Below are 23,756 nucleotides of genomic sequence, written 5' to 3'. Positions count from 1 at the left end.
CCAAACAGCAGGGAAAGGTAATTAGTGAAATTGCAAAGCCTAATAACACTTGGTTAAATTGGTATGGAGATTGCCTTGTTTGGTTGTTTGGTGAAGGACCATGATCTTTAAAGTGATATTTCACTTTGGTAGAACATCTACCTTTGATTTGTTAGTAGACATACATCAGCTAACATATTGCTCCACACTTGGCACCACTTTTTTTGTACCTTCATTTGAAAACCTCATTATAAAATCATACCTCTAACATATTTACAAACCAGGAAAAGCAGGCAGACCCAGGTAATATAAGTGTGTCAGACTTTCTATGAGGTAATTAGGCCTGTTTCCAATTAACATTGTTATGAGGAGTAAACAAAATTGTGCATGCCAGTTATTGCAGTGGATCTGTAATGAAGGAACTGTTGGAGGTCTGCACATGTGCTTTCTGAACAGTGAAGTGGTCTATAAAGCTCTTTAAGGAGAGGCTGTTTGGGCAGCCAGGGTAACAGAGGCCCAGTACAACTGTTAACTGTTTACAACTGTTTTAGGACCACTATCAGCACTCCTGAATTAAATCAACCAACACAAGACACGTTTACAGTGGTAGATTTGACATTTGATGCCTTATATCAGACTGACAAACTATTACTCTGGTGCTTATTCTACAAGAATATCCTTTCTGTTTGTGCAGCTTCTTACGCCTCGTCTCGCTTGTGTCTAGCTTTGGCTTTAGATCAGCTTGCTAATCCAAAGAGTAATTATCTTTATTACAACATCAGGACAACTCCCTATAAGCTGTGTGCACTGATCTGGGCCAAGGTAGAAACCTCAACATCTACTTTGTCAACACACCCACACAAAAATTTATGGGTGTGACATGTAGACTGACTGTTTTTTTTTAATTTATTTATTTATTTATTTTTATTTGGACTATTGGCAGATTATATCATGGTATTTGTCTGTATGCAGCACCTCAGCATATCAAGGATTTCCTTGCTGGATAAGCTGCTTTCTATCAGCTCCTGTCCTGTCTCAAATCCACTGCTTATAAAGACTTTTTTTTTTTCTCTCTGACAACACTTTCACCCCAGCATGTAGACCACACACACACACACACACACACACACACAAAATATACACTTCTCCCTGCCAGTGTGAAGTGGTGTTCATCCAGTAAGCAGGAAATGTTTTTCTGATACTTTGAGGGTTGTTTGTTTTTATTTTGTTCTCACACTCTCACACAATTAAAATAGCAATGACTGCTTTGAGACCAAAGCAAAAAACCCGAAACAACCACAATAGTCTAGACATCAACTCACTGAGCTCTATAGACCAGGGGCTGTATTCAAAAAGCTGCTAAGAATAAGAGCACTGATCTAGGATTACTGGTCGTGTCACATGGCCATACATAAACTTTAGGATGACTGCAGTGGTAAAATGGCCTATCACTATTCTTAGATATATTGTTTATTTTATGAATACAGGCCGAGAACTATAGAGTGTAAATTTAAAACTCTCACCTGGTCCAAAATGTATGTTTCACACATTTCATTTCAAACATGTTTTTCACACATAGGGCTACACACACACACACACACACACACACACACACACACACACACACACACACACAAAACAATAGGTGAACTATGATACCATCAATACTTCTGAGGTGTTACACAACATCGCAGTCCAGGGTCCTGATTTTGACACAAGATTATTTACATGGATCCACTTCTGTCAATAATAACGATAATGTCCATCACAGATTTACTCTGACTTTGGTTTCACATTCAGTATGTTTGTTTACATATGATATAGATTATGAGTCTATAAAAGCACTTGTTGGGAGTCTGGACAAATCTCTGTCTCCAAAGTACACATAGTGTATGAGATGGAGTCACTGATGGTAGTTAAGTTCAGAAATAGAGAACCAGCGGGCTACAATGCGGAATGTTGCGGAACTACATTACAAGTCATAAAATGTGCTGCTTCTATGAGCACAGTGACAGTGTGGGGTCAGAATCATCATGCCTGAATCATCACCGCCATTGCTGGGAGGGCTCTCATAAACTTGTCTCCCCTGCTCTTCCTGACTGTCTGCTCCCTGTGGGGCTAACCTGAGCTGGTCTGTGTTCACCCAGGATTGCAGCAATCAGGGCCTCGGGGGCCGTCACCCCGCTACCTGGAGACACGGGGCTGCGGGGACTGAGGGGGCTGATGGAGGGCGACGGAATGGTGTCCGGGGAGACCAGCCGCTCCTTCTTAGCGGCGGAACAGGGTGAGCGGCTACACGTCTGGCCTTCTTTGGGGCGAGGACAGAGGCTGAGGCCCTGCAGGGAGGGAAGGGGGTTAGAGGAGAGAGCAGGAACGGCGGGGCTGCGGCTGCGCCGGTGGCGGTGGTGGTGTTTTCCGGTTTTAGGGCTCGGGCTGCGGGAGCACGGAGCCAGCAGGACCAGGGTGCTGTCATCTTCTGAGCTGACATCAGAGCTGTCGGAGCGACACACCGTGGGGCTGTGGACTGGAATCTGGATCTGTGGAGGATTTGAGAGGACATGGGCATATGAGAGAGGGCAGTGAAGAGGTATATTCATTCATCAAGACTTAAAAAGTGAGATTCCTATTTTTTATCCCCTTGACAGCTGGCAGTTTTTACCTGGATGGGTAATGACACTCCAACAATAGTGTTCATGTTATTACTGTAGTAACCCAGGATGTATTCCCCATCATCCCTTGGCAAGTCCTCTTCTGTAAATGTCACCTGAGAGGAGAGAGGAAGAGAAAGAAATGAACTGTGAGTTGTGGCACAAAATAGAGAAAGACCTTCTGAATTTGTGAAAGAGTATCTGGCACACCTGTGTCACATGCTCTCCCTTGGCCCACACATATGCTACATAATCCTTGTGATGTCTGAATCCAACCTGTGTAGACAGATGACAGATGGCAATAATGATGAATATTGATACTGGCCACCAAATGATAAGAATTCATCAGGAGGGTGTTGAGCTAATCTAAAGCAAATCACCCTGCAGATGTAAATTCTGTCTAAAACAAAATCAGAATTACCTTGTATATTGCTACCCAGTCCCATGAGCTGCGCTGATAGGTTGATGCCACAGTGAATCTGACTGTAGCGTCGGACACTTTAGTCCATTCCTTGGTTACCTGCAGTTCCACCAGGGGCATATCCACCTTGAATGGGAACTAGAGGAAAGAACGGAAAAGATAAGTAAAACCTAAGAAAACAAACCAAGCAAACAGAGAGGTGTCAACATATAAGACACTGGGTTACAGTGTGATAGACACTGTAAATGAAAATTAATTGATATTAAACTCACATGCAGTGAAAACAGGGCAGAGACAGGCTTATGGTCACTGATAGTGTAGCCCATGTGACTGCGGTATGCATGCTGTGTCACTTTAGTTGCCCCACCCAACCATGAGGTCAGACCACGCTGCAGCGCTGCATTGTGGGTAGGAACCGGGGAGCCGGTGCGACGATGGCGCCAGAGAATGCGATCTGTCCAGGCAGGCTTCCTCTTCTTAGTGCTAACCGGAAAAGTAGTGAACGGGACAAACAAAAGTCGTGGTAAGTAAAAAGCCTCCTAGAAAGAAAATCTCTTAAAATAGCGTTGTCATGGAGATAACTGAACAAACCTGGTGTCATATGTGTGAGTGCCCACATCAAACTTATAAGTAGGTGGGAATTTGAGCGGGCCTTCTATGAAGCCATCCAGGATGGACTCTGTGCTTTTAGCCATGTTGAGCTGTCGAGTAGACAAATGATGGGGGGGGAAAAGAGGACACATGCCTGGATGAGTTTCATACAACATGACAGAAGGAAGGGTTCATTTTGTGTTAAAGCGCCCTCTGTTGGCACTGATGGTGATCAAGAGGCGAGCAGGTAAAAGACTTCCATTAGGCTAATGTGCATGGGTAAATGATGAGATGCAAAAGCTGCCTCACCTGGTCTCGCTCCCACAGCAGAGGCAGCTTATTGCTGTCGATGGCGCATTTCACCACATGGATGTCGTAGTCTTCGATACGGAAATTTAGATCCCCAAACCAAAACACTACACTGGGGGGACAGAGGAAAGACAGGTGTTTCATTTACTCTAGGATGACAAAAAGGAGTCAACAACTGCTAATCCAAGTGGATACGCTTACGACACTGAAAATCATGTCACCCACTCGTGGTCCAGCACGCCGGTGGCAGTCCCTCCCTCAAACTGCTGTTGCTGCAGAATGCTTTCAAAGTCCTCCATCCGCTGCTCCAGGTTCCTCATGTGAGCTGGCAGGTGACAGTTGAGAAAGCACACTGGGTGGCCGAACACTGTCATCCTCGCGCTGACACCCCCTTTATTCCCCTTGGAGCGAGTGGAAAAAGGAAAGGGCAAGGAGAGAACACAGTGTGAAATGGATTCCTTGCGCATAATGTTTGCGTGTGACGTTAAAAAAACCGGCACAGAGGCACGTATCGGCCGTAACGCCGCTCGGGACAAGAGGACAACGTCCTGAAGCCACTGAATCACAGAACCAGAAAGCCAGACAGCCCCGCTGCTGCACTGACCTCAAAGAGAAGGAGACTGCACCAGCAGCAGCCAGGGGTGATGCTGACATCAACATGCACGGGAAGGTCACACACTCACATATGCACACACACCCACGCACGCACGCGCCCGCTGGCAGGGAGCTCACACACACCACCCCTCACCACCCACACAGACACAAACACACCCCCGCTTCACAAGGTGTTTGGTCTCTGCGTCTGCACTCTACAATGCGTGGCACATACCCAGTAGCCGCCAAGTCCTGTGCGTGTGCTTTCTGTCTGCACACCTCTCAGAAATGGAAGGTGGCAGAATTTAGAGAACACCAGCAGTAGCACGCCCTGCATTCGCTGGGACGCCACCTATAGGGATGGGATGGAAGAAAAACAACATGTAGGTTATTGATTAAACTATATATCAGTTTCAGTTTATTTGCACATTCGTTATGATAAAAAAAAGGACAATACAACTATAAAATACATTTTGTCATATAAAACATTCACATAAAATATACATACTGTACATACCAATATTATCAATTATTAACTTCCCAACATCAGTCCTTAAATGTTATTATGACACAATAATAATAAAAGATAGCAGTACCATGCACTGAAAAATCAGCATGAGGGATAAAAGCCTCCACAAATAATTCACAAGAGTCTAACACGTATCAAGAGATTTTTAACTCCTTACTGACCAGTACATATCCAAACGGACTGAGCGTGTCCATGCAAAGCTCACTCCACTGGTCCGTGAACAGAGCATCTTTCAGCCGCTTGTTTATCATGGAGTTAACTTCCTGCAGACTGGAGGGTGCCAGAAAGTACAAAAATATAATTACCCAGAGAAAAGGGAACAATACGAATAATAGAATAATAAGGATTGTGTGGAGAGCGGTAGGTAGTAGGAGAGGACAGATCAAAATGGACACAGAGATATGACTCAGTGGATGCAGTGGGCTGTTTCTCTGGCACGGCTGAGTTTGGCGGAAAGACTTGCTTACCCAATGATAAACATGTCAATGCTGCCATCAGAGACATTTGGTCCAAACAGGGAGGTGATGTCATCTGGAGGAACAGCCGATCCCACGTTCCATGTGACTATGTACACCCTGTCAAAGGATAGCAGAGCCAGCAATAACACATTTCATCAAAATATATAGATATAATCCAAGGAGATGTGTGTGTGTGTGTGTGTGTGTGTGTGTGTGTGTGTGACAGGAGCACTGGAAAAAAACAAAAAAAGACAGAAAATTAAGTTCAAACCACGCTTTTGCCCCTGTTAGTCTGCCTGTCTGACTGCCAGCAGGATATCTATCTCATATCATATCATATCTCATGTAAACTTATGAATGGATTTCCCTGAGCCAAAGAACAATTGATTAGATTTTAGTGGTGGTGATCCAGATCTGTGATTTCAACCACTAGACGATTATCATTTTTTAGCCATAACTATGAAACTAACGGAGATAGAGACTTTATTCCAAATCCTAACGGTATGTCTGCAGGATCAAGAAATCGTTTTAACTCAAAATTGAAGTGATAGGAATGATGTCTTTGGGTGTAGCAGCAAGTTTGAGAATGGCTCAGCGTCGGAGGAGGTTGGAGGAGATCATTTGGCGTATTTTATCCATTATAAACACAGTTTTAGAAATTTAAACTGAGTTTTTACGAGCAGCCTTTGTTTATGGGAGAAGAACACAAAAGGAAATGTTTCTGGGAACTCTGCCAAGAGAATGTGCTTGTGTCTCTCTGTCAGGTTCGTAAAGCTCTCAGTGAAATACGCAGCTTTTGATTCATGTGACATGCTCTGGCACACGTCAGCTTTCTTACAGCCACTGACTGCAGTCACAGAGGTTCGTTTCTGCAGCTGTATTTAGACATAACAGGGAACAATATCCACCAAGGCAAGAACAGAATCTGAACCCCTGTAGAAAAGACAGAGGCCGACTAATCTGAACACAGTGTTCTTCAAAGGCATCATTATTATGTGTCTCACCTGTAGTCATTGGTCTCTCCCCCTGACTGCATCTGTGTTTGGCTCTCTGCTGTGCTCCCGGGTGAAGGGGTCCTCTGAGGCTGAGGACCCAGGCTGGATTTGGGGCTGAGGCTGGAAGGCAGGCTGGGGTTGGGCTGAGGTGGGTGCAGGTTGGGATGGGGGCTCAGGTAAGGCTGGCCGGTGTAAGGCTGAGGGCTGTGAGGAGACTGAGGGCTGTGAAGAGAGAAAGAGGACTCTGTGGGGGACTGCGGCAGGGTGTTGGCACTCTGGGGTCTTGGGATGCAAACTGGAATTGACTCCATATTCTTGGAGGGGTCCTCTGAGACTCTGGTCGGCTTCAGAGCAGGTTTGGTTCCCAGAGCGGTTGGCCTGGGCCGGCTAATGCTAGCTAGTGTTGCCGGACTGGACCCAGACCTGGCGTGGCCTGACTGCATCTGGTCTGTCAGTTTAGTGGGTGCACCAGCAGCCTGCACCGGGCTCAGTCCAGGCGATCTCTTGTGCGCTCCTGAGGGGCTGATGAGAGGGGATTCCTGCACCGCCAGCTGTGACGGTAATCCTGGACCGGTCTCTGTGAACGCATGGTGTCCGGGTTGCACTCTGGGCCGGGCCGGGTCGGTGCCGATTTGTTTCTGCTGCATCCGATCCATCAACCTGCAGGGTGCGGCATATGGATAATTATAACAAAAGGGATAATAAGAGGTTAAAAGAGGAGACGATGTTGTGGGATAAAAATAAGACAGCGTAGGTCGCAGGGAGACAACAGACGATCCCAGAGGAGAAGGACATGAGAGACCTTTGTGTTTTTTGCCCTTCACCACCTCTGCACTTGTCTTCTCTTGGGTCACAGATCCTCTACATCAATCAGAAAGTCCTTGATAGACGGGTGAAAGAGAAACAGATTGACCTGCAGTGAATGGAAGGAGGATGGATCAAGCTTAAACTGAATGCCTGTCCACCTCGTGGTCCCCAGGCATCACTGATGATGTCATCGTTGGAAGGATATTGGGCTGAGAAACTAACTCTGGACCCGCATCCCGGACTACATCCCTGTTGCTTAGCAACACTCATTAGCCCCTGACCCTCTTCCTATGCAAAAGACAGGAGGGGGGTGGTAGGGTAGGAGTTTAAAGTGCTTTGTGGTTCAAAGCCTTCCATACCACTGAGTTTCACTAATGTCAAGGGGCGCTAAGTCCCTCCACTCTTCATCTCTCTCTCTCTCTCTCTCTCTCTCTCCTCCCCACCTGTTAAGAAACCAGGAACCACAATCTCAGACACAGTGTCTGCATGAGATGGGACACACACCACAGTTGCAGATAATGGAGCACAGCACATCAAACAATGTCAACAGATAGGTCACAAGATAGATGATAGACAAGAGCTTGCCTCACTCCAGCCTCTAGGAGGACAGTATCAGGCACAGACAGGCCTCATACCATTTTGTTTATCTCCCCTCCCACGCAGAAATTATACACCGCCTTTACTTATTCATGAAATGCAAATTAGGATCTGTTGGTAACTGAAAATTGCATGTGACCACAGTAGTAACCTGCAAAAGACAGCTTTGTGCAATGGTGACCAGATAGGCTTGCATCAAATCCACTTTAAAAAGTAAAAAGGTAACTTTGAGTGCTGAAATGGCATAAGTCGGCCTTACTGATTGAGTCTATAAGCCTGTAAGTCCGAACGACCTGAGTGAAAGTATTACCAGCTCAATTATCAATATAGCATCTTCTATTCTATTCTTCTATTCTACTTAATTTTTTTTTGACAGGACTCATGAAAAATGTCTAGACCATAAAACACAATTTTGCATGCAACAACAACAACAACAACATAAACAACATACATCTGCAGAGATATCACAGAGAGGCTCTGTCTGTGTTACACGGACCTTGTGAAAACATCGTTCTGTTACCTTTCATGCGTTTTCCAAGGTGAACCGCAAAGTGAGCTCACAAATTCAGAGAGGGCAAGGCATCAGTTTCCTTGTCTCGCACGCCAGTCAAGGTACAGGCTACCATACGTGGAGAGCAAGGTCGATTAGTGTGTATACTGACTCAATCAGCCCGTAGGAGCGATGCGACCCGACGGTACCGCGGACAGCGAATGTAGCTATTCGTCACGTTCCAGCCCGCGCGCCGAGCTGTCACGAGAGGAAGTGGTCACGCTCGATGTGTCTGGATCCGTACGCTTGCATGTTGATGCTGGCTACAATATAGCGCGATTATTGATAACGTCATACCCTACTATCTATTGCGCAGCTCAGCTGACCGGAGCGGCTGTGCACTTCGGGCTCGCGGCACCTGCTCTGCCCCGGCCGAACCGACACATCACACACATGCAGCAGCACCTTGTTCTGCGCACCCGCCGCGAGAGGTGTGACAGCAGTAGAATCCAAACTAAATCTGCTGCCCGAGTGCAACTCTTTGCCCTAACCCTAATGTATAGTCTGCTATAAATAACTGAGCATCTGTCCTATCAATGACGCACTAATCCCAGAACTTAGCCGCACCGGCGTGTCGAGAATTAAATGTCAGGCTGGCAGGCTGTATACCTATCTGAGCGCACGAGCCCAATGACATCTTTATCACACGGCGCTGCGCAAGAGCACTCCAGCTGGACCAGCGAGGTTATGTTTGTAAGGCTGTTCCTATAGGTCACTCACCAAGGAGTACTACTGATTGACCCAGTATAACGACTGGAAAGATGTGAAGCAAAAGAATGGCCCTTTTCAAGATGATGTTTGATGATGATGATGATGATGATGATTACTATAAGGCTGACTTTACACGATGCAATTAGCTGCAGGTTTCCATGTCAACAAACGCATCCTGAACATTCCAAATGATGATACTAACCCAAATCATACGTTTTATTTTTATTGGATGGTTCTATACTAACTGTAACACAATGAAGTTGCACGGAGCTGAAGTTGTAATCAAGTTGCACCATGTAAAGCCAGCTTATATTACTTACACACAGTCACACAAATCATTCAGCAGCTGAACTGTGCATTGTATCAGTGGGCCTGAAAAAAGGGAATTGGTGCAGTTAAGCACACATTTAAACCACGGATACCAAAGTAGGCTACTGCTCAAATAGTTTTCAATAGAGTGGTTGAATATGGTCTCAGGCCTCTGCTGCTATGCAATTTTCTGTCACTGCTCTCTCCCCAGCATGGTGTGGCCTGTGATGTCCTGATTAGACTGAAGTATGAATTGTTAATATCAATAGCCTACTTTGACAGAAAATTATTTGATACCTGGCATTTTAGATGCGGCCAGTTACAGTTGTGATTTGCCAAGAATTCCCTTTATTTCTGAAAATGGCATAGAACCTGAACAATATCTGTTTATCATGCAATATCTGATATTCCAGTACCATTCCAGGCTTTCTAGTTCCTCAGGCCTCAGTCACTGCAACCACAGATATCTTTAAACACAAGCTCAAGACCTGTCTCTGCAGCCTTGATTTTTCATAGGAACTGATATTTTGTTTTTAATCTTTTATTTTTCCTTTTTATTCTAGCAATTCATTTTCTAGTTTATATTACCTTTTAGATTTTATTATTCCTTTATAATTTTATGGTCTCTCATTTTATTGTCAATTTCCATTTTATCTCTTTTTCATGCATTTCATTTTATTTCTTATGCAATTTATTTTTATTGCTAATGTGAAGCGCATTGCATTTAATTGTACAAAATGTGCCACATAACACTGATTGATTCATTGATTGATGGATTGATTTATTAAATGTGTCTTTAATACTTATACACTGGTTTTTAGCGAGGACAGGCCCCACACAGCATCACCATAAAAGCCATTCCCAGATTCTCTATGGCTTTGACTGAGATTAATGCAGATGTGTAATCTCAGTGGAATGTACTGATCCTAAGTGCCAGCTGTCCGCTGAGAACACATAGACACCGATAAACACACAAACCAATACAAATACTACACATAAGGCACTGTGTATTAAAATTCAAACGATGCTCTAACTACACACATCAAACTGTAAACTACTCAATCTTTTACTGCATGGGAGGCATATGATCAGAGACAAAACGTAAATATTATGTTGCAAAAAAGTGCATAATACTGTCTGACCTCAGCTTGTGCTAATGTGTGTTCTAGTCTGTGAAGTTTCCTTAGTTTTACTGTGACTTATCAAGTTTCAGTCTGTGAAACACTTTGTGTTACATTTGTTCGTATAAAAAGTGCTATACAAATCAAGTCTGATTGATTGATTGATTGATATCATTTGTTAGATTGATATGACAGACAATTACGGAAGCTCGTTTCTGACATGTCAGAGTCTAGGGTCGCTTTTTGGTTTTGACCAGGCCTTTTTCCACCAGGCATCGGTAGAACTCCTGGATGTATGTGTACACACACTTCCAGTCCGGCTCAGCCATCCGGAGTAAGTCATCAACGTCCAGCAGAGGGGGGCAATCTGCCAGCCTCCTGCAGTTGAGAGAGAGAGAGAGAGAGAGAGAGAGAGAGAGAGGGAGAGAGAGAGAGAGATCAACAGAGGGAGAGCCACGATAATGACTTGAGACACAGGACAACAAAGAAACTGTTTTGTCAGAGCCATTCAGCAGCTTTGCTCCTATCTGCAGTGCACCGTTTCACAGCCTGTTTCAGACACCATAAATCTGCACCTTCATATTAGGAATGAGAACTCACTCCGCAGTGCTGAAAGCCAGCTGGAAGTTGTCCCTGCGCTTGTTGGGGTTGAGGATGGAGTATTCAAAGGCGTCAGGGAAGAACCGGTGCACCAAGGCGCAGAAGGCTATGCCGTCACTCCAACTTGAGGAGAAGTTGTTGATTTCTACCCCCTGTATCACACCGAAAGAGAATCAGTTTTTAAAAGAGGGAAACAATGTGAGGAAGAATGTGGACCATGAATGAGACAGGGGGGTACAGCGCTATATATAGCTCCAGAGAGCAGTAATTCAGAGATGAAGAGAGTCAGTTCACATTTACCTCATATGGCTCTGTTTTGGCTCTGCACCAATCTAGTAGCATCTGTTTGACATTTTTAGTATTGGGTGCTGCAGCGGCAGGGCATTTCTGGGCCGGGGCTACAGTGGGAGTGGCGTTGCTGAAGAAAAGATACAAGGAGACATACTGATTGCATAGAAAGTAGACTTACTTCTGCTCTTTACTGGGTAAATGTTGTTCATAAGAAAATCTTTCTTTATGTTTTTAATGGACAAGTTCTATAAACATAAGAGACCTATAATGCAGAACACTGTCACATCTGGCTTCAAACAGCTTTAGAAGCAGAGGTGGAAAGTAACTAAGTACTCAAGTACTGTACATGAGTACAGTTTTGAGGTACTAACACTTGAGTATTTCCATTTTGTGAGACTTTATACTTTTACTTCACTACATTTCAGAGGGAATATTGTACTTTTTACTCCACTACATTTATCTGATGGCTGTAGTTAGTAGTTACTTTGCAGAATAAGGTTTTACACGCAAAACATACAATAAGCTCATAAAATATGATGCATAGAGTTTATACTACACAACAGTATATGTAGACCTACAACATTAAAATACTTCTTACAGGTTAATGCATCACTGATTTAACACCCTGAAAGGGATCGTTCTTCAGAAGGAGTACTTTTACTTTTGATACTTAAGGACATTTTACTGCTAATACTTCTATACTTTTACTTAAGTAAACTTTTGAATTGAGGACTTTTACTTTTAATGGATTATTTTTCCACTATGGTATTGCTTCTTTTACTTAAGTAAAGGATTTGAACACTTTTTCCACCACTGATTAGAAGTCAAGAGTCACCTGGCTGTTGTCTTGGAGGGTGATGGAGAGAACTGGCTGGTCGGCTCTAAGGAGAAGCAAATAATAAGAGACATATCAACAAAAGAGGTAAAAAAAAAATAGAAATAAAGCATTAAAACATTAAATACTATGTGTTTTCAAATGCCAGGCACACTCACTGTGTGATGACGGCTGGGTCATGGAGGCTCTGCCTATACTCGTGGTCCCGCCTGTTGTTCCTCCTTTGCTTAAGCCCTGCTGCCTCAAGTCCTGCTGCCTGGACCCTCGCTCCTTCTCCCGCTTATCTGACGAGAGACGATAGAAGGTTGGACAATAAGGATCAGAGAAAGAGAATGTGTAGATGTTGATGTGACAACAGATAGTGGTCTGATGGATGTGTGGTAACTTCATGTCAGGGCTAATTGTTGCATGTAAGCCAATGTTTTCCTCAGTGTTTACCTCTCTTTTTCTTGAGCAGTTCCCTTAATGCGGCTCGTAGCATTCGTCTCTCTTCAAAATCCACTGCCTTGTCCAGCTGGCAAAGGCAAACCCAAAAAAAGATTAAAAAAAGAAAAAAAGAGAAGAAAAGGTCACACTAATTTCACTCCATATTTTTAAGGGATGTTAGTTGAACATTTTCACTTTTTAGTTCACATATTGAAAGGCCAACCACCAATATTGTGCACTCTAGGGATCTGTAACCATCATCACTTATTTCCCTTCATTTGGAACACTTTGTTTATAAATAATACTTCCAACACATAAACAAGACAACGAAGCCAACGGATGTCACTTCATATCACTCTGCTTAAGGTCGCCTAATTTTTAAAAATGAGAACTGAGATAAAACTCGATGACAGCAAATCTTCAAGGCAGCAAATACTGGTTTTCCCATTAACGTTTATAAAGGTCGGCAAAAGTGCAAAAAAAAAAAAGAGACAATGCTCTTTTTGCACTGTGTCAAGCTCCCTTCCAAATGCTGTTTGTTTGTATGGTATATGATTATGTGATTTGATATGGGTTTTTTTTTTTTTAAAACAATCTCTGTAAACCAAATTTCCCTTACAGGACAATAATAGCCTTCTTCTCTCTGGCTCACCATCTTATTGAGAACCTCCTCATCCTCAATAGCAGCCAGTTCCTGGGTGGTCAGCGAGCCTGATGGACTGTCAGACACTGCTGGTCCACTGTCAGCCTTTGCCTCCATCTCCAGACCGCTGGATAGTACGGAAACACACCTCTAATGACACATACTTTAGATATATGTGACAAAAATCGACACAATTGCATGATTATATAGTGTATCTTACAGGCCAATGACAAGAACTGAAAAACATTGTAAGTAAACACACAGGCACACTGTCACTCTCTCTCACACAACAGACACACCTGAAACTGAGACATCTGAATAAAGTTGGAGTTATAGAAGCTGTCAGATGTTTGAAGAGGTGACCATATAACAACATGCGATCATAGTAATCAAAACTTTATCATTCACATAGGACTACAAATGTCTGAATTAGTTAGCATGAATAAACAGATCAGATACGGCTCTTACATTAAGCTAAAAATTTGCAAAAGTCATGAATAAAGGGAAGAGACTGTTCTATTTGCAGTCAGTTGAGTAATCTGAATATAAACAGAGTGTGTGAGCCTTAACAGACACAAACCATGCAGCCGTGCAGGAAAGGTATTTGTTTTTTTCTCAAGGACCCTTCTCTGTGTCTCGGCTACTGGCTCAGCGCAGCCCAGAAATGGCTAAAACGTGTACAAATATAGTAACGTGTACAAATATAGTAATGTAGTGGAGCAAGGCCATTACTGAAAGCATCTGATAACAGCCTAAAACTATGTGGTCGGGCTCGGGCAAAGAGGGGTTGTAGTTAAGCTCATACACACATAACGCAAGGTGCATAAAATCAAGTAGTTAATTCAGAAAAAATAAATTGAGAATGGGGATGGGTGCTGTTCAGGAGAGGAGTCACCTACCTGTTCTCAGGATGCAATCTCCTGTGTCTTGAGGAACAACAGCTGCTGGCAGTGTGTGAGCTTCTTACACGTGTTCAGTATCCTCCTTTCCCCTCCTCTTCCCTTCTTTAAACCTTGTAGAGAGAACTGCTTGAGCCCAGCCCCGGCATCACATCACACCCCCACACCACAGCGCTTCATAAGGATGCATGTTTGGGGAGTTAGTGGAGGTTGCTTACATGAACCACCCAAGATGGGAAGGAGGAGGGAGAACGCGCACTCGGTCTCGGCCTATCTGTCCTCCTCTCCCTCAACACCTTCCTTCAGCCCTCGACAACTAAAACCTCAGGATGATGTCATGTGAAACTTTATGGGACATTTCCTCAGGGCACACTCTGTCTTCTTAATGACCATTTGTACTTGCTGAGGATTCATTCAGCGCGGCAAACAAATCATTTGGTGGGAAAGCGAAGGGTTAAAAGAAGAAAAAAAAAGTGTGAGCAGCACTGCCTTATTGAGGCAAAAGGCTGATGGGTTGCCCAGCAACACCCTGTTTACAGGAAGTAGTGGAATCTCATCTGTAAGGGAGGACAGGACACATATTCCTGCGCACATGCACTCACACACACTCACACACACTCACACACACACATTAGGCAGAAGACAGAGCAAGCAAAACACACTCAACTCTGAATATGAAGTTTTCATGCTACAAAATTAAGACGGACTGACTGTGGGGTCCTAACTCCACCAAGTGGTCAACACAAGCACATGCTGTATGATCCCACACAATATAGGATAGCATAAGGCAGTGATTCTCAAACTAGGGGTCGGGACACCACAAGGGGTCGAGAATTTTGGGGGGGTCGCAAGATGATTTATAGGATAGGAAAAAAAACATATTTCTACTACACAAACGTATTATTGTGTGTTTTTTTTTAAATATTTTTTTCTAAAATTTTTGCTTTTTTTTTACTGAATAGTTTTCAGCTTCCAGGCCTCCTCTGATAATCAGATGAAATTACCTGAAAGGGAAAATTATTCTTTGGTTGAACTGTTCACCACTCTGCATATGCAGCCTGTGACTGGGGGCAGGTAGGCATCGCTTTGTTTTAAGGGGTCATGAGCCGGAAAGGTTGATAACCACTAGCATAAGGTTCAGTTCCTGATCTTAATCAAACTCCTGGTGGTGGGAAGCCACTTTAATTTATTTGACCGTCTAAATTTGTAGTATATTCACGTTACTGAAAAATGTCACTTGTAGGAAATACGTTTTTTTCTAAACTACTTACCCTTATGTCTACAAATTACAACCTTTTTCAGCTTTTACAGCCTTTACCGTGACTAAAGCGTGACATGATAAAATTAGACTTGGATAGTCTCAAACCAAATTTCCCTACAGGACAATTAAGATTTGAACTGAAGTGAATTGAATTGTGTGGGGGCGTCACACTGGATTTCCATGCTTTAATGTGGGTGACAACTCTGACTCAGTAATGAGGTGGTTGGGTTTGTTATGCTTTATTGGATAAGTCAATTTATTTTTAATCAAGCAGTTGCAGATCACGTTTATATGAATTGCCTATGTCATTGCCCCTAAACAGCAGCACCTATGGCCACCGTTGGCATTCAAATTATTTACCAAACAATTTGACAAAATGACAAATCAAATCACTCCTTGCTGGACCTTGCTGTTAAAGGCGCATTAAGCAAAACACACAAACTGCAAAAAATTCAGTATTTTTTCTAGAAATGTCACTATCATTTGTCTACAGTATGTCCAAATAAGGCATGAGGCAATCGTTTCATTCTTGAACCAGTATATTTTAACCAGCCGTTCATGACTGTAAAATACATAAATATAATAAAATAACTATTTACATCCAACTAACTTTGCAAACAATCAAAACCAGTATGTACACAGGAACCATAGGCTTTGAAGGCAGCATCTTCATACCTCGTCAGTGCAATATGCGCTTCGTCCCTCCATCACAACCTGCCAAACACAACACCATGAGATCAAGCAGCCATGCCAGTCAAACTGCCATAGACTGGGATAGTTGAACAACCAAACCAAGAGTCTAAAATTGGAGAAGACTACTGTGGCTAGTGATGTATCCTTAACATAGGCCTTCATATGCCTATGTATCAAAAGTCTTGTCAAATATGATACATCTTTGTGGTCCTTTTCCACTGATGGATTACTGTCTATCACACATGAGCATTTGACATATCTTGGAAGTTGAGAGGCTATCAGCTGCTTGATCTCACTCCAACATCTATTTACTTAATCAATTAATAACAGAGCATAACAAGCCCTATTTAACAATTGAGGTATTCAATAATGTAAAACCAATAACAGGATCCTCTGTACATGACCTTTAAACTTGTAACTGAGGATTGTTGACGATGCCAGTTGTTCGACGTGTTCTAATAACAAAAACCATTTCACCAACTGCAACATTGTTTTATTACTCCTCAGCACAGTCCATATCTTTCTTGTAGTGATTTCTACTGATTGAGGGCTCATGAAAGACATCGTAGGTTAATCCCGGCCATGTATTCACCCTTAGTGTGATATGATGCTCAGGTCACAATGCTGCCACTGTATCTAAACTATAGCTGGCAGCCTAAAAAGATCAAATAAGACAATTGGCATTTCCTCCGTTTCCTTCCCAATCAAAGACACATCAAGTGAAGTCTTTCAACATTCAATCCTGCCTACTGCTGTGCTTATGGCAAAATACAGAGAAAATGTGGCAGATGTTAGTAAATAAAATATCTCTAACTCTAACTATGGATGGCTTAGTTGTTTTTTGTCTTGTGAGAAGCTAAACTGAATCTCAGCAATGAGACTGAGACTAAGACTGATCACGTCCGGTCACTGACAGGACCAAACAGCATAACTAAAGATCAGGCTTTCAGAAGTCAACATTTGGCATACATCAGATGAAGGAGGGAATAACAGAGACATCCTGTATCATTTAAAATCCTTACAGGAGCGCTGGCATGCAATCCCATGCCTAAATAAAAGAGTTACACCAGACCTCTCTAAGAGAGAGCAGGCAGCTAAGAAAAGTGCAGGACAGACCGGTGGCTTCTACTGACCTCTGATAGATCAGTAATATTATATGTTCGCGTGCAAGGCCTTTTGATCCTCAACAGGACTGTTTTAAAACCTGAAAATGTAATTCTAATTCAAGGATCAAAATCTACAGCATTACAAAGCTTCTGATTGCTATGGCCATTCAAAAACAAATTAAATATTTTCTTCCTCACAAATATTAAAAGGGGCATAAAATATGTTTTGTGACTAAATAAAAAGGTCATTAAAATGCATTGTAAATACTGAGAGAAAACAAAATAACACTGCCCAGCAGAAGTCAGTTTTCAAGATGTGCTGGTTAACCAATTTTTAAAAAAGTGGCACCCACCGAAGGGATACATGAAACCTACCAGATGACATTGGTTAGACTCTCGGACGCAACCTGAAAGGAAAGCTCAGTCGTTTTTTTCTCAGCATTTCCACAGGGAAAAGACTGCTAAAGTTGGGTGACACTCCTTAGAGTGTGTGTGAAGCTAATAATAGAGGTATGCTGCAGTGAGCGCATTATTGTAAAAGATGGAAGTAATTGGACTAATTCTAGAGAGACCTTTTTTTTTAAGCTGGTATGGGAAAAAATCTAGGCCTTAAGTGGGAAGCCACGCTGAGGTTCATAGGGGAGGACAGAAGACGGGGCTCGGGCCTCCTCTTAGATAGACGTGTGCTTCGGTAGATAAAATACATATCTGACTAGAACTGAATTAGTGCCATGCCATTACACAGAAATGTTGGCTTGTAAAATCCATCTAGACAAAAGCTCTAGCACTACAACAAATGCAGCATCCTCATTTAATGAGCTTCCCCCTCGCACACAAACAAAAAGCTGCCAGAAAACCCAGTCCCCTCCCATGGCAGGACCAGGCGAAAGTCAGGTAACAGTACCATGAATATATATATTGTTTTTTTTTACAAATTGTGCCCATTCATTTGAGGTGGAGTGTCCTCTACCCCCCCCTCCACCCCCACGCCATAACATTAGGTTCTCTGCAGCCTACAATATCCACAACAGCCACCCAAAACCTCTATTAGAGCCCTCTACAAATGAGAACATTTTCACAGTGGAGTAGTATGAGTGACAGTGCAGATACCTCATGAGGTATCAAACTGTTTAGTGTGCTCATGCATGCATATACCACTATAGGCTATGTATGAGTGATGTACAGGTAAAAGGAGAGAATTTAACTGTCACTGTCATGAAGGCAACCGTTTTCTAAGCCAGTCCCCCTTTTGCAGACTCCTGTTCCATGAGACCACAGGAGGAATAAATAAATTGGCACAGTGAAGAAGTAAAAAAAACCAGACTGAACTGTAGAAGCTCAGTCGCGTCATCAGTGACAATGGCCTCGTGAGGTCACGCTCCCTCTGTTGCTTCTCACCCCTGCTCAACTTAAAACACAACTACGACCGGGGTTTCTATCACTTTAATCTTTCCACTTTCTTATTCTCTCCTTCAGCCTTTCATTTCAGTCTATCTTGTCTTCCTGTTTCCCATCGGTTCTCTGCTGATGGTGCGGTGGGGTCAGTTCAGATGCACTAGTGTTGTCCATGTCCTCCCCGCTCCCGTCGTGGAACGCCCCCTGTCCCGACCCCTTAGCTTTGGCTCTGCGTGCGTCCAGGTAGCCGGCGATAAACTCTGAGTTCTGATAGATGAGCATGCCGGACAGCGTGAGCACCACGCCGGCGCAGCTGAGGGCGGACAACTCGCTGCCGAAGAGCAGCTGAGAGAGCAGCAGGTTTCCCACCACGCTCAGGTTGCCGAGGATGTGCAGAGTGACAGCAGAGGTGAGCGTGATGACGCAGCAGCTGGCCAGGTTGTACATGACGGAGCCCAGGCAGCTGAGCAGGATGAAGACCCACAGGTGGCGGTCGTAGTGGAGCGGAGACTCCAGCATAGCCCAGTTCTCCAAGGCCAGAGCCGCCACGGCCAGGATGCAGAAACTAGGAATGGACATCAGGTAGAGCAGGAACACAGAGTTGATTTTCTCCTCCTGAAGCAAAATACCTGAGTAGAGAGAGAGAGAAATATAAGAGCTGGTGCAAACTTGAGTTTAACACAAAAGACAGACATCACAAAAGAAGCAAATTAGACCTGTACATTCCTACGATGTTGAAATGTCCTCCTCTCCAAGTACCTTATACATAATAACAGAGTGACCTGTTCGCTTAAATAAAAAGACATGTGCAACATTTAAGTGTGTCAGAGAAAAGTAAACATATGACGGTCACCATTACGAGAGAGAGAGGATGAAAATAGCTTGTTGCAACTTGAGACAACATCGTCCGGTGGGTTTGGCATTTCAGGATGGACTCGAACCTTCAGTCGTGATTAAAAATAAAATAGTTATGTGCTCCAACGTCTATCTGTTGAACCTAGCACCAGTGGTTTACAAGTAGCCAGTGGTTTACGTCTCCTGCTGTATATTTATTTACCCGTATTTAACAAGGCAAGTTGGCCATGAAGTTGAGCAGCAGCAGCCTAGGGGAAGAGAGGCAGACTGAGGGAAAATAACAAGTACAAACACTGTGGAGATTTTCAACACATCCACAGTCCTGTACTGTTGGTCACTGAGCGGCTACAGCGGAGCATTTGGGGATGAAATGCCTTGATCATGTGTGTGCTTCCATGCCTGTTGCTTTGTGTGTACCTACATGTCTGCTACTGTGTGTGTATTTGCTCACATATCTGCTGCTCATTCAGCATGTTTGTGTGTAGATTACCTCACATTTGTTGCTATGTGCAAGCTTACATGTTGGGGGTGTGCCAGCTTGTGTGTATGTAGACGGCCTCATATTTGTCCTGTCTGTCTATTTGTACTTTACCTGTAATCTGTACAGATGATTACATGTTGTATTTTTATATGCATTTTTAACTACAGTTTCTGGCTATTGACATCTGGCCACAGGGACTACAGTTGAAAATTAGCCAGTTGGCTGACACTGGCACATTTACACTCGGGTCGATTAATGTGCACTGTTTCTGTTTAAGAAATAAATAATTAAATGAAATGGGCACCTCAATGGCAGCTGTTGGAGACAAGGTGTCTTATTGACTTTCCCAACTCAGACATCATCAGTTGGCCCGGTGATTTGAACTGATGACTTTCCAGTCACAAGCCTGCCTCACTAACCACTGGGTTTACGGCTGCTCCTCCTCGTACAAAGCATGAAGCCTTAAGTCCCTCTGAGCAAAACACAGTATCTGCTTTTTTTGTTATGTAAGAAATTAAGACAAGGCCTTAAAGTATTTTTAGAAACTCTACTTTCTGAGGCTTCTTTCTTCCCTGACAATTACCATACTATGTAGACTAATGACGTTAGAAAGCCTAATCCACCACACAAAACACACTGATCCGTGGTGGATAGTTTTCAGAAACCACCATTACAGTAATTCCTAGCACAAATGCTTCCTGAGCCGAGAACATTAGCTAAATGACTGTAGTGAGGTTACTACTTAACATAACACAGCCCATCTGACATGAATTCAAGAGAGGAATCCGTCTATTTTCCAGGACATGTTTGATCAAACTGCACACCTGTATTCAGTCTTAAATGATACTGGCTGTTAAAAGTTAATTTACATGCATTGGCAGCATTTCACAGATCATTTGCATTGGCAAATTGCAAACGCTCCCCCATGAAGATATGTTTTTTAATAGGCCTACATGTCCTTTAAATGTTCATTTCTAAACAAACAGAGAGAAAGAATTGGAAAAGCTTGATTTTCTAGGATCCTCAAAAGGTTTCCACATTGTATTCACTTTCTCAAATTTGATGCTGCATTAGAGCGAAAATAATCTATTTTTCCAGGATGTGGAGAAGCCTGCCCACTCTACCCTATAGACACTTCTTGGTATTTATAGCACGTGGACTAAGAGTGAAGAAACCAGAAAATTCCACCTTAAGGTATGGGTGTGTTACTGTACTGAGGAGTGAGTCACTAAAAAGTTCCAGGACTGCAGACTGCTGCGGTGTAGGAGGGAAACACCAAAATACACTCCGCTGTCAGTGGCATGAGACACGATTTCCATTTTCACAAGGAGGCGAGGATTTCACATTCCTCCTCAGGAAGATTATCTACAAAGTTACGTCAGTTTAACGCATCAAAACAAAATGTTTACAGTCTGGGGTGACAACAAGCATGGATCATGATGAAAGACTGTTGTACTTACTCTGCTGAATGGTCTTGACACCCCTCAACATAGTCGCTGCGAATACAAAGAAGCAGCCGGTCTGATCAAACTGGACCTCGCCCATGATGCTGAAGGAGGCTCCCAAGCAGATGGGCATCATGGCTGTGTATTTGAGGATATGATGCTGCTTGCCCAGGATCAGCGTAGAGATGGCCAGGGTAAAGAGCGGGGTGGTGGTGTAGATCATTTGTGCAAACGACAGCTGGACATAGTTCAGACCCATGTTGCCGAAGGCGATACTGGCACAAAATGTCAAACTCAACAGGAACACCTTGCACTTAGCGCTGGGGGTCAGGTCCTGCTCCCCGGCTCTTTTGTGGCGGATCACTCTCAGCTTGATCAGCCCATAGTCCACAACAATAGCCGTCAGCATGTGCAGGGCCGATAACAGCAGAGGGTACCTGAAGTTGTACACAGCGAATATCCATTTGTTGAGACTGGAGATGGTCGTCCCCGTCACCAGCCACACGATGACAGCGGAGAGGAGATGGAGCATCTCTGCGGGTGGCCTTCTGCCCGTCTCTCGCCGAGTCGCCTCGCATTTTGAGAAGCCATCGGCGTTGATCATGTTCGGATCATCGTCGTCTCTGTAAGGAAAACACATACCGACTTGGCAACGCAGCCGCACGCTCATCTCCACATGCACACCGACTCTGCTCGGGGTGACAACATGATCACTAAGTTATAAAACCCGAAAATACTCTGCGATATGACTGTTTTTCTCCGCGGCGTGGCTGCCACAGTCTTGCTCTTTGTTGTCTAGTAAACCTGCATTTTCTGTACCGCCTATGGACACGTGCTTCTATTTTGCACCGAGGACTGGTTGTGTAACCCACCCCGTACAAGCAAAAAAAAAAAGAGAAAGAAATGACAGATGCTAGACCAGGAAGGCAGAGGGGGAGAGGAGAGCTACTCGGGGCGGGCTGGGGAGCAGTAGACGCGCCTTCTCCACGACGGGGACTGGTGTGATTGGTTATTATCTTGAAATGCAGCCATGAACTGATGATGACGACTCGGTTTGATGCAAAAAAAAAAAAAAAAAAAAAAAAAAAGGTTTGTGAGATGACAGCAGTGCGGTACACACACCACGGGAGAGCCCACTGATCCGCCTGTAACTCAATATTATTATTCGAAATGCCAGAAAGCGCGGTTCGACATGAGTATCCCACCCGCACCTCATGGGCGTTTTGTGAACATGCTTGTTTTAAAATAGACGCTTACTTCATGGCTGCCGAGATCTTGTGATTCCCTCTCGCCACCGGAGCAAAGGGAAATCCTGTGCTTCAGCCAGCTCGAGCTGAGAGAGAAACGGTGCTGTTCACAAATAATAACACACGAACGGTTACGCTTCACGATGATGCACAACTCTAATTTAACGTCGATTCGTGTCAAAATAAGATCGGTAGCTAGGTAAGCAAGCGGGCCAGCCTGGGCGATATCTGATAATATAAAGATACAAGGTGGGTTAGCTAACAATAACCGTTGCTGTCACTTGACACCGGGAGCTCGATGTGTCTGGCCTTGGCTTGTGTTATGCTAAAATCACTCCAGCTAGCTAAGTTAGCCAACCTGTCTAATAACTGTAAAGAGGTTCGGTTAGCTAACGTTAAAACACTCGGCTAGCTCGACGAGTCGCCCGGCAACTCGATGATGTTCGCTGTCGAAATCTGTTCGTAAAGTTACACGATGACAGCACATTTACTCATTTGTGTTTCATCTTTACCTTGTTCTCTGTGTACCTTTGGTTTGACAGCATCCCAGTATCCCCGTCGGTCGCCGTGCACGCTCATCCCAGCCGAGGGGGACGCGCTCTGGTGTCATGGGGTAGTTCATTTAAAGGGCAATGCCACCCATTTAAAGCTGGCTGGTGCAACCTGAATGCAACTTCTGTGCAGAGTGTTGGACTCACGGAAAAACGCAAAAAATATCATGGAAATGATGATTTACTTTTCCTTGAAACATCAGGAACTGTACATCACTGTAACACGCCAGTGTTATACAGAAGGAAAACATGTATTCTCCAATGGGCAATGAGTACAACTACTGAGTACAGTAGCAAAGTCAACCCACGGTAAAGTCAATTACAATGTATTGAAGAACCTGATATCAGATGTATTAACAAGTAGGCAGAAAAGGAAATGAATCAGGCACTTGCTTAGAACTTGACACAA

At 43.8% G+C, this 23,756-nt stretch overlaps 3 protein-coding genes across 4 annotated transcripts; all 3 read right to left on the bottom strand.

The window, feature by feature from the left end:
- Positions 1-2,048: 2,048 nt before the first annotated feature.
- LOC139653776 (inositol polyphosphate 5-phosphatase K) lies at positions 2,049-7,180 on the bottom strand. Its single transcript, XM_071530747.1, has 12 exons — positions 6,534-7,180; positions 5,539-5,646; positions 5,233-5,341; positions 4,778-4,894; positions 4,174-4,349; positions 3,949-4,060; positions 3,640-3,749; positions 3,321-3,531; positions 3,049-3,186; positions 2,838-2,903; positions 2,639-2,743; positions 2,049-2,516 (listed from the first exon to the last, which is right to left on the bottom strand). The coding sequence occupies exons 1-12, from the start codon at positions 7,178-7,180 to the stop codon at positions 2,049-2,051; spliced, it is 2,367 nt and encodes a 788-aa protein (XP_071386848.1).
- Positions 7,181-10,530: 3,350 nt separating this feature from the next.
- On the bottom strand, positions 10,531-13,531 carry smtna (smoothelin a). Its single transcript, XM_071530746.1, has 7 exons — positions 13,424-13,531; positions 12,784-12,859; positions 12,504-12,629; positions 12,346-12,391; positions 11,520-11,637; positions 11,220-11,371; positions 10,531-10,997 (listed from the first exon to the last, which is right to left on the bottom strand). The coding sequence occupies exons 1-7, from the start codon at positions 13,529-13,531 to the stop codon at positions 10,850-10,852; spliced, it is 774 nt and encodes a 257-aa protein (XP_071386847.1). The 3' UTR covers positions 10,531-10,849.
- Positions 13,532-15,806: 2,275 nt separating this feature from the next.
- slc35e4 (solute carrier family 35 member E4) lies at positions 15,807-23,372 on the bottom strand. 2 transcript variants are annotated; one of them, XM_071530737.1, is made up of 3 exons: positions 23,309-23,372; positions 21,565-22,172; positions 15,807-19,397 (listed from the first exon to the last, which is right to left on the bottom strand). In XM_071530737.1, exons 2-3 carry the CDS (start codon positions 22,151-22,153, stop codon positions 18,859-18,861), a joined length of 1,128 nt encoding a protein of 375 aa, XP_071386838.1. In that variant the 5' UTR covers positions 22,154-22,172; positions 23,309-23,372; the 3' UTR covers positions 15,807-18,858. The 2 variants fall into 2 exon arrangements, with proteins under 2 accessions (XP_071386838.1, XP_071386836.1); XM_071530735.1 differs by lacking the exon at positions 23,309-23,372 and having other exon boundaries at positions 21,565-22,463.
- Between the last annotated feature and the right edge of the window lie 384 nt (positions 23,373-23,756).

Source organism: Centroberyx affinis, unplaced genomic scaffold (assembly GCF_046629955.1).
Source record: "Centroberyx affinis isolate AG114_WGS23_722 - 3 ecotype Tasmania unplaced genomic scaffold, CSIRO-AGI_Caff_v1 ptg001966l_1, whole genome shotgun sequence".
In the NCBI taxonomy this organism is placed as follows: domain Eukaryota; kingdom Metazoa; phylum Chordata; class Actinopteri; order Beryciformes; family Berycidae; genus Centroberyx; species Centroberyx affinis.
Note: the sequence above shows the minus strand (reverse complement) of the source record. Positions and strands in the feature narration are given on the sequence as shown.

Excerpts from the sequence above, each read along its gene's own strand:
- LOC139653776 (XM_071530747.1), bottom strand. The coding sequence starts at position 7,180 with ATGGATCGGATGCAGCAGAAACAAATCGGCACCGACCCGGCCCGGCCC. Across the intron at positions 3,750-3,948 it reads TGCTGTGGGAGCGAGACCAG|CTCAACATGGCTAAAAGCAC; the intron begins GTGAGGCAGCTT and ends TCTACTCGACAG. Across the intron at positions 2,744-2,837 it reads AGGGAGAGCATGTGACACAG|GTGACATTTACAGAAGAGGA; the intron begins GTGTGCCAGATA and ends CTCTCCTCTCAG.
- slc35e4 (XM_071530735.1), bottom strand. The coding sequence starts at position 22,219 with ATGAGCGTGCGGCTGCGTTGCCAAGTCGGTATGTGTTTTCCTTACAGA. Across the intron at positions 19,398-21,564 it reads TGTCAAGACCATTCAGCAGA|GTATTTTGCTTCAGGAGGAG; the intron begins GTAAGTACAACA and ends CTCTCTACTCAG.
- smtna (XM_071530746.1), bottom strand. The coding sequence starts at position 13,531 with ATGGAGGCAAAGGCTGACAGTGGACCAGCAGTGTCTGACAGTCCATCA. Across the intron at positions 12,860-13,423 it reads AGGAGGTTCTCAATAAGATG|CTGGACAAGGCAGTGGATTT; the intron begins GTGAGCCAGAGA and ends TGCCTTTGCCAG. Across the intron at positions 11,638-12,345 it reads CCCTCCAAGACAACAGCCAG|CAACGCCACTCCCACTGTAG; the intron begins GTGACTCTTGAC and ends TCTTTTCTTCAG.